General features: G+C 44.9%; 1 protein-coding gene across 1 annotated transcript in view; it reads right to left on the bottom strand.

Annotated features, from left to right (window-relative positions):
- Positions 1-3,207: 3,207 nt before the first annotated feature.
- Positions 3,208-8,832, bottom strand: part of arid3c (AT rich interactive domain 3C (BRIGHT-like)) — a 59,864-nt gene continuing 54,239 nt past the window's right edge. The window contains exons 4-8 of the mRNA XM_033972440.1: positions 8,050-8,233; positions 7,274-7,518; positions 6,946-7,185; positions 4,274-4,363; positions 3,208-3,392 (exon numbers count right to left, since the gene is read on the bottom strand). Of these exons, the coding sequence (XP_033828331.1) occupies positions 3,208-3,392; positions 4,274-4,363; positions 6,946-7,185; positions 7,274-7,518; positions 8,050-8,233 (944 nt within the window). The remainder of the gene's footprint in view (positions 3,393-4,273; positions 4,364-6,945; positions 7,186-7,273; positions 7,519-8,049; positions 8,234-8,832) is intronic.

Here is an 8,832-nt window from a genome sequence, read left to right as displayed (position 1 = left end):
ATGGAAGAGTACCCTTCGTCGGGCGGGTACTTCAAACGGCACTTCAAATGGTACATCAAAGGGTACTTCGAACTGTACATCAAAGGGTACTTCGAACAGTGCATTTGGCAAATTGGGACATGGCCATTGTCTGTCTGGACTGCTGCTGTTATGCCTGTCTGCACTGGTGCTGTTTTGTCATGGGAGGTGGACATGCATCAGAAGAAAGACAAACTTTTTAATTTAAATTCTAAGTCTTGCATAATAGGTCTTTTTTAAATATATTTTGGTCTCCATGTTACCATTTATTGTTTTGAAAATGCTATATTCCCACTATAATGTTTAATTAGTTTCAGTCATGAATCTTGTACAATAGACATGGACTCCATCCATCCATTTTCTTCCGCTTATCTGGAGCCGGGAGGCAGCAGTCTAAGCTGGGAGTCCCAGACTTCCCTCACCCTAGACACATCCTCCAGCTCCTTCGGTGGGACCTGAAGGTGTTCTAAGGCCAGCCGAGAGAAAAAGACCCTCCAGCGTGTCCTGGATCTTCCCCGGGGCCTCCTCCCTAGGAAGGCGTCCAGGAGGCATCTTGAGCAGATGCCCGAGCCACCTCAGCTGGCTCCTTTCGACTTGTAGGAGCAGCAACTCTACTCCAAGCTCCTCCTGTGTGACTGAGCTCCTCACCCTGTCTCTAAGGGAGCACCCAGCCATCCTTCGTAAAAAGAAGCCCATTTCGGCCGCTTGTATCTGCGATCTTGTCCTTTCGGTCATTGCATGGACTCATATTGCTACATAAGTTTACAGGTTATTACTCCTTCAGGAGTACCTGAAATTATTATCATTAGTGACACCAGACATGTAGTTTGGTCTTGATTAGCCTTTATTACATGAATAAATACATAAATATGAGACAGCATGAAGCACTGGTGAAATCAGAACATTGGCACAGATCAGATGAGGTAGATGTTGGACAGCAGAATCTCTTTGGTACAGTCTAATACATTCATTGATATCTCCAAACACAAGACTCACCATACAAGAATCCAAATCAGATCCAAACTCATGAGGTATTGTGTGTTCAACTATGTACAAGTCCGACCACCCAAGAAGTTCTTTGGACTCCAGTTAAAACAAGAAATACACCAACATTTCAAATGTGACCACAACAGCACAAAACGATTACCGCATCAAAAGTAAGGCAGTGCTTACACTGACTCACGCGGTGATTGTCTCCTCTGTTCACACATATTTAAAATGTCCTTAGCTCTAGAGAGCCAGTCTGAGGGTGCCAGAGAGACCAGGACAGTACACGTGAGGCAGACATTTAAATACACCAGGATGGCATCTCATAGAACGGAGATATGTGTTCAACCATTAGTACTGTTGTCTTTGGGGGAAATAGGCCATGCTCAATTACATTTACTGGAGTAACTCAGTAATTGTACTTCTGAAAGTAGTTTTCTGACTTCATACTCTTACTTGAGTAATATATTGTCCAGTGTAACAGTACTCTTTAGTAAAAGCTGTGGTTACTTTTCCCACTGTGAGCAAATCTAAAGTGACAAAAGATACTTCCTATCTACTGCTAACTGTTGTGTCTATCCTTTGACAATACCAGATTTTGGGGCTTATTTAATGTTTTGTGCTTCCAAATAGATTCACTTCAAATTATAAATCAGACACTTCATTTTATTCTGTACTTCTTGAGTAATATTATTTTGAGTTACGAGTTGAATACAATTTTGGGCTCCTCTGCCCAGCTCTGACTGTATTTACAGCCCTTTTACAAAAATGTTTGTTCCAATGCAAAGGAGATATTTCCAAGGCTCTCGTGCTCTGTGGGGGTATATTCAAAGAAGAGCAATTCCACATAATCTCAAATCTTAAAGGTACACTATGTAACTTTTCTGGATGGGAGTCTGCCACCTGCTTCTCTCCATGGAGATATTATTGCTTAGACTGAAATGTTTGGCATTACAGTTGTACCATATTTTTACAGTCTTAGAAACATGAAAATAGCATTCCGAGCATTCAAATTATTCACAGCAATGAGTTAATTAGCACTTTTCTCAACTCTTAGAGACCAGTGTGGAGTTATAGGTCCATGTGTTTTGCTATCAGAGTAATACTAACAACTAGCTTGCTAACATGCGCAGTTCCTGATTATCACACTAGAGTCATTTCTGTGTAGATTGCGAGGAGAAGCACTTGATTCAGAAAGGTTAAGAAAACATTTCGGTCCCTCTGACCCTCCTCAGGTATGAGCTCCCCTTAACCGAAGCGAGTGAATAAAAGTGAACCAAGAGTGAGACAGTGAGAACCTTTCTGATTATCAGATTATAAAATTGACTTACATTGACTCTACATCTACTTGTAAAGTGTTTTATTCTCTGCTAGTGCCATGACCACACAGAGTAAATGCCTCTGAAAGTTGTGAAAAGCACTTATTGAGGAATAACTCTGGGCCGCTGGAAACTGTTTAAAATGAACTATATCTGTTTGTCACATTTTTAGGACAGTAAAAATAGGTATAGCAACTTCATCAGTTTGGATTTTGAACTGCACCCAACTTGCAGTATAAACCCAACATATCTATGTAGGTCTCATCTCATGGATTTTGGAGATGTTTGTAAAGGGCTCCTGTTTGAGGTCATGCTGTGCTCTTCATGAGGCCCTCACACAAGGTGGTCTGAAGGCTGGTTGTGTTAGGGATGGTTGTCTGAGGGCTGGTTGTGCTTCTGCAGTACAAACACACAGTTATGGAGCTGGGGCTGAGATGTTCAACACTCCACAAAGTCAAAGTCTTCAGTGGACCGAGATATGAAAGGAGGAAGTCAGGAAGGTTTCAGATCTCTGAGGGTGTGGCATCACTGGGGTTGGGACATATCACAGGGGGTGGGGCATATCACCGAGGGTGGGGCATATCACCGGGGGTGGGGCATCACAGAGGGAGGCAAAACATATACAGAATGCTTTGTGCTTTGATGTCTATGTTTGTCAAATCAATTCATTAATGATTAAATAAGCATTATAGTTGCAGATTTAAAAGCTTTGGTCAACTCTTATTGTTGTAAAGTACTACAAAAATAAATTGTGCAGGTCGGCAGGATGGGGAGTCTCGGGAAAGGGGCCTATGTGGGTGGGTCATCAGTAGGAGGAGTCTCAGAGGGTGGAGGAATCTCAGGGGGAGGGGCTCATGTGGGTGGGTCACCAGGAAAAGGAGTCTCAAGGGGAAGGGCCTCCGCGTCCGTGCAGTGAGGAGGATGAGGAGGAAGCAGAGGAAGGCGGCTGATGGCTGAAGTGGACAGGCAGGACGGGGCTACTCATTCCCTGAGTGTGGGGGCCACTGTGCTTGGGCCCCTGACGATGGGCCCCTGTGCTCAGAGCAGACTGCCGAGCGAAAAGGATGCCTGAGAGAGGAACAGGACATTATTTTACAGAAACACACAGACACTTTACACAAAGAAAATGTATGGTACAGCTGTGATAGTTACAGAGCTGTCTGTATCACTGTAGACAGGGATTTGAAATTTGATGTGATTTAACAATTATGAAACTAAATAGACTACTATTTAAACATATTTTACATAATAATTCAGTTTAGTTTTTAGTATTAAAAATCCACAACATCCCTCATGCACAGGAACCAGATTTGTTACAGGAACTGTATGTAGCCTGCGCTCATACTGTTAAAAAAAAGTTAACTTGTGTTGCCAGTGCCTTAACCGGCAGATAGAGGACACATACAAGTTTTTCTCATTCACAGGTCATGCCTCATGTGAAAGCTGAGAACCTCTAGAATTAACTCACTCAGCTGCAGAGACTGCACTAGCACTGATTAATGAATGGCTGCGGGTGCTGGGATTTTGGCTGCCATAGTTCAGATCAGAGAGTCTTTATAAAATCTTACATCCAGTTCCTTTGTACATGCCATAAGTCAAAGTGTTTCATTAGTTTTATTTATTTTTTCCATAAATTATTTTTAATTTTGATTTCCACTTCAAAAATATGACAAAAACTGACAGCTCTACCAGCACTCTCTATATCTCCTATCTGCTGCCGATTACCTCCATTCTTCAGTCAGTCCCACTCATCCCAGACCCTGCACTATATAAGACAATAAGCCCCATCGACCAACTCCGCTCCCGCCCAGCCCATTGGCCCGCCACTTCATTACCATGGATTTTATAGAGAACACATCAAATTGCGTAGAGGACTGAGCACCGCCAGCTGCTATGACTTATCGAGTTTCCTGCGCGCAATTACATCAGCGACCGAGCCGACTATTTACCTGTGTAGACAACTCCATTTATTTCTATTGACATGTTGATGCTGCTAATGCCGTCGGTAGACAGGTTCAATGCGGCCTCTTGTCTATCATCTGTCAAGAGAGGAGGCCCAGAATGAGAGGCAGGAAAACTCGATCGGAGCATTTAGACAAGAGGGAACAGAGGAGGTGGGAGAGTGGAGAGCTATCGGAGATGATCAGCTGAGTGACAGGATAAGGACGCATGGATTTAAGAGTGCACCTGTCATTGCTCAAATCTGCAGAAAGAGAGGGGAAAAGGAGAGAGAGGATGGAGGGAGAAAGAGAGAGGAGAGGAGAAAGGGAGACAGACAGAAGGGGAGAGAGAGGAGAGAGATGGATAGAACAAAGAGCTAGAGGAGAGGGGGAGAGGAGAACGAGATAGAAGAGAGAGGGAGTGAGAAGAGGGTAAGAAAGGAGAGGAAGAGGGGGAGAGGGGCTGTCAATTAAAAAGTAAATTTTTCCATGCCCCACTTGGGCCATTATCACAGAGCAGTGATTAAGACAGAGTGGACAGGGGTTTGAGTGGACAAAGTATCAATACACTAATCCAAATGAGAAATTCAAAAATACTACAGGTACTAAGTGGGGGGATCACAGTACCTGACTTTTTCCCATGTATTTGAGCAAAATATGTCTTGCTTTAGTACAGATATATTGTATAAGCAACTCTTAAGGTCAAAATAAGCCTGCTGTCCCCTGTCTCTAATTATAATGTGCTTTATGGTCTGAAAATCGGAAAGCTATAATAATTTGGTCATTGTTTCATGATACACAATTTTCATCCAAATAATGCTATCTAATTGTAAAAAAGAAAATGGTGTTTTTAGCATCCTCCACTGAAAGTAGCATCGGCTGCTGCAAAGAAGGACGATCAAAAATGTATTACATGAATCTGAATGAATCTGAATGAATCCTTTATATATGCAGGTTAGCCTTCTCAGACGTCATGGGTCATTTCAGGCACCTGTTCAGTTACTTCTTAGAGGACCTGATTAATTTGATTTATTTTAAGGTGTACTTAATAATAAATAAATAAAAATCTATATATCTGATGGTAGAAACTGTAATTGTTGCTTATTTTTTAAAGGACTATGCTGTTTTCTGATCTGTGTAAAAATGATGTTTCCTCATCACAAACATACCTGGAGTTGAGTTTTGTTTCATTGGAAAGGTAGCTGTTAACTTGAAAACTACCTACTCTACTCTTTGTGACATCACAAAGTGTAGCAGGATCATCTCAGAAGGAGATGTGTACTAATGAACTAGGACTCAAACTCAAACATGTGTTAAACAAACAAAACACAACTCTGACTATGTTTATAATGAGGTAACAACACTCTAACATGACTAAAAGAGTCAGTGTGTGTGTGTGTGGGGGTGTGTGTGTGTGGGTGGGGGTGTGCGGGGGTGTGTGTGTGTGTGTGTGTGTGTGTGTGTGTAGGGGGGGGTGTGTGTGTGGGTGTGTGGGGGGTGTGTGTGTGTGTGTCCATGTGTTAATACACATTCATATGCACACCTCCTCACAGGGTGAGCGAGTGAGAAGGGGGTAACAGGGAAGAAGTGATCCACGCCTCACTATCATTTAGACTGATGAGGAGGAGGCGTAATAGTCTGGGGAGCTATCCTGTCCATAACACACAGACATGTACAGAGGGCACAGACATGGTCACAGAGCGCACACACACAAGCACACAAACGTGCATGCACAAAGAGAACACACGCAGGCACACACACACACACACATGCACACAGAGCACACACATACACACATAGGCATCAGAGGATCAGCTCTGTCATAACCACAACATCATATTTATAATCATCACCGGAAAATAAGATCAGAAACAGAGGAGCAGAGCCAGAGAAGCATAAGAGTAGAGCCAGAGGAGCAGAGCAAGAGGAGCAGAGCAAGAGGAGCAGAGCCAGAGGAGCAGAGAAGCACAGCTGGAGGAACAGAGCCAGGGAAGCATAAGCGTAGAGCCAGAGGAGCAGAGCAAGAGGAGCAGAGCAAGAGGAGCAGAGCCAGAGGAGCAGAGAGGCACAGCTGGAGGAGTAGAGCCAGAGACGCAGAGGCAGCGGAGCAGAGCCAGAGTATCAGAGGCATAGGAGCCAAGACAGAGGAGCAGAGACAGAGGAGTAGAGTCAGAGGAGCAAAGCCAGAGGAGCAAAGCCGAGCAGACAGGAGCAGAGTGGGATAAACATAATGTTACTTTAAAAACATAACACCTAGTAACCCAACTAATGACTCCAATAAGAGTAAAAAGCATTTGGAGAAACGACTCCTTGATTACTGAGTAACAGTTTGGATGTAAAATATATTTAACCCCAATCACAGTTTCTATTGCCATTGCCAAATTTCACAAACTAGGAATGTGCTTTGGCAATGGGTTTATGATATATTTATTTATTTTAGTTCTCACAGTGTGATAAATGCCTGCCCACATACAGGGTGTACCTCTGTCTGTAGTTAGCAGACTCTCTCTCTCTCTTTCTCTCTCTCACTCACTCACTGTCATTCTCGCTCTCTTTCACTCACACACACCCATACACACACACACACACACACAGATGTACCTCTGTATCTCTATAGTTAACACACACAGGCATACCTCCGTTGTACCTCTATAGTTAACACACACACACACACAGTGTACCTCTGTTACTGAGGGAGATGCTGAGTGGCAGTTGTGTTGCCATGGCCAGTAGGTTGCACTGTAGCGCCTGCTGCATCAGCCGCTGCTCATCCATCATCATCTTCTTCTCTGGGGGCTCTGTATGGTCCAGCTTCTCTCTGAGCGTGTCTAGAGCAGCAGCCTGCACTGCCCCCATGTGGTGGGAGTGGGCCCTGGGGCCTGGCAGGCGGCCTGGCAGGCAGCCCGACAGGAGTGGCTCCTCTAAACACATGCATATGCACATATGTGTATCTCACATTTATGAACTAAGGTTACACTTTGATAAATGCACATGCACACACAGTCTTACCCTTCTTGATGCTGGCCAGCTGACTGAGGTGTCCATTGGGGTGCGTGCCAAGGGGCAGGTGCGGCAGGTGCATTTTGGGTGGAGATAGGAGTGTGGGTGTGCTCACAGGAGAGTAGTTAAAGAGCTGGGAGCCATAGCTTTGGCGTCGGCCCTCACGACGGTTACTGTCGATAGCAGCCTGCAACTCTGAGGGTGAGCTGAGACCACGCTTCTCACACTCATATGGGTACAGGTACTTCATGTACCTGGGCACCAGGGGGCAGCAGCACAAGGAGCATTAACTTCAGTGTATACAAAAACATGTAACTGCCCAGAGCATTTAGGAACATGAGATTTAGATAAGCATTTCACTTTCTCCATGTGCACATTTAAAGACTTACATTTCACAACAGAGCAAGACCCCTGGAGACCCAGGGACAAGATTTTGAGTGACAGCTCCATTTCTTACTTTGGCAGCTGACACTGTTGTTCCATGGCACCCGCCTAGCCAGCATTACTCACCTAGGCTACCTTTTGCAGCATCTAGCTACAATTAGGTACCACAGAAAATGTCAAAATATCTGGCAGGTGCCACATCAGGTAGCACAAATACTGCCAGGTGACAGAAAATATTGGCAGGTGCCATGGAGCAGATGTTGCAGCTGTCACTGTCAAAAATTAAGCTCACACTTGCTGGAGTTTTCACCATTTCAAATTCAGATTAGGTTGTAAAGAATATAGTGAAAGTAGATGACTATACACCAGAATATAAAGTGAATAAAAGTTTCTGGACTCACTGTGTGCGCAGCGTGAAGGCAGCGCTGGTGATGGACGTGGGCAGGTTTAACCCTTTGGTGATCTCTCTCCAGATCTTCTTATTGATGACTTCAACTAATCCGCCTTTCTCGGTCACCAGTTTGTAAAGCATGTAGAGGTCCAGCACCTGCTTGGCCATGATGGGAATCCGATTCACAGGGGTCCCTGCACACACACACAGGCCCCGGATCAATGCTATTAACAGGTCCCGGCCTGGTCAATACGCCAGTGCGATGCTCATTTATCTGAGACACTGCAGACAGCTCTCTTACAACTCAGCTCTACTTTTCCTCTGCGTGAACATGTGGAGGGATTATAGAAAGGCTTCATGAGTATTGAGCTTGTGTCAAATCACAGTGCCACAGTGGTCAGTGTGTGGGGGAGGGTCAGAGGAGGGGTCAGAGGACTGGGGTCAGAGGACTGGAGTCAGAGGAGTGGGGTCAGAGGACAGGGGTCAAAGGAGTGGGGCCAAAGGAGTGAGGGCAAAGGTCAGGTGTCAGAGAATGGGTCAGAGGGCTGATATTACAGTGCTGGGGTCACAAGACTGGTGTCAGAGGACAGAGGTCAGAGGAGTGAGGTCAGAACACAGGGGTCAGAGGGGTGTTCACAGGACTGGGATCACAGGCCAGGGATCATTGGCTGGTCTTGTGTAATTTTGTATCCCCTGCAATGCACTGCATCTTGGCTGGAATAGCCAATGCTAATGTGCAGTGCTGAGTATGCAAGTCACTGAGTCCCAGCCACTGGACAGGGGTCACAAGGCT

This window comes from Periophthalmus magnuspinnatus, chromosome 9, assembly GCF_009829125.3.
Source record: "Periophthalmus magnuspinnatus isolate fPerMag1 chromosome 9, fPerMag1.2.pri, whole genome shotgun sequence".
In the NCBI taxonomy this organism is placed as follows: Eukaryota; Metazoa; Chordata; class Actinopteri; order Gobiiformes; family Gobiidae; genus Periophthalmus; species Periophthalmus magnuspinnatus.
This window is presented reverse-complemented; position numbering and strand designations above follow the sequence as displayed.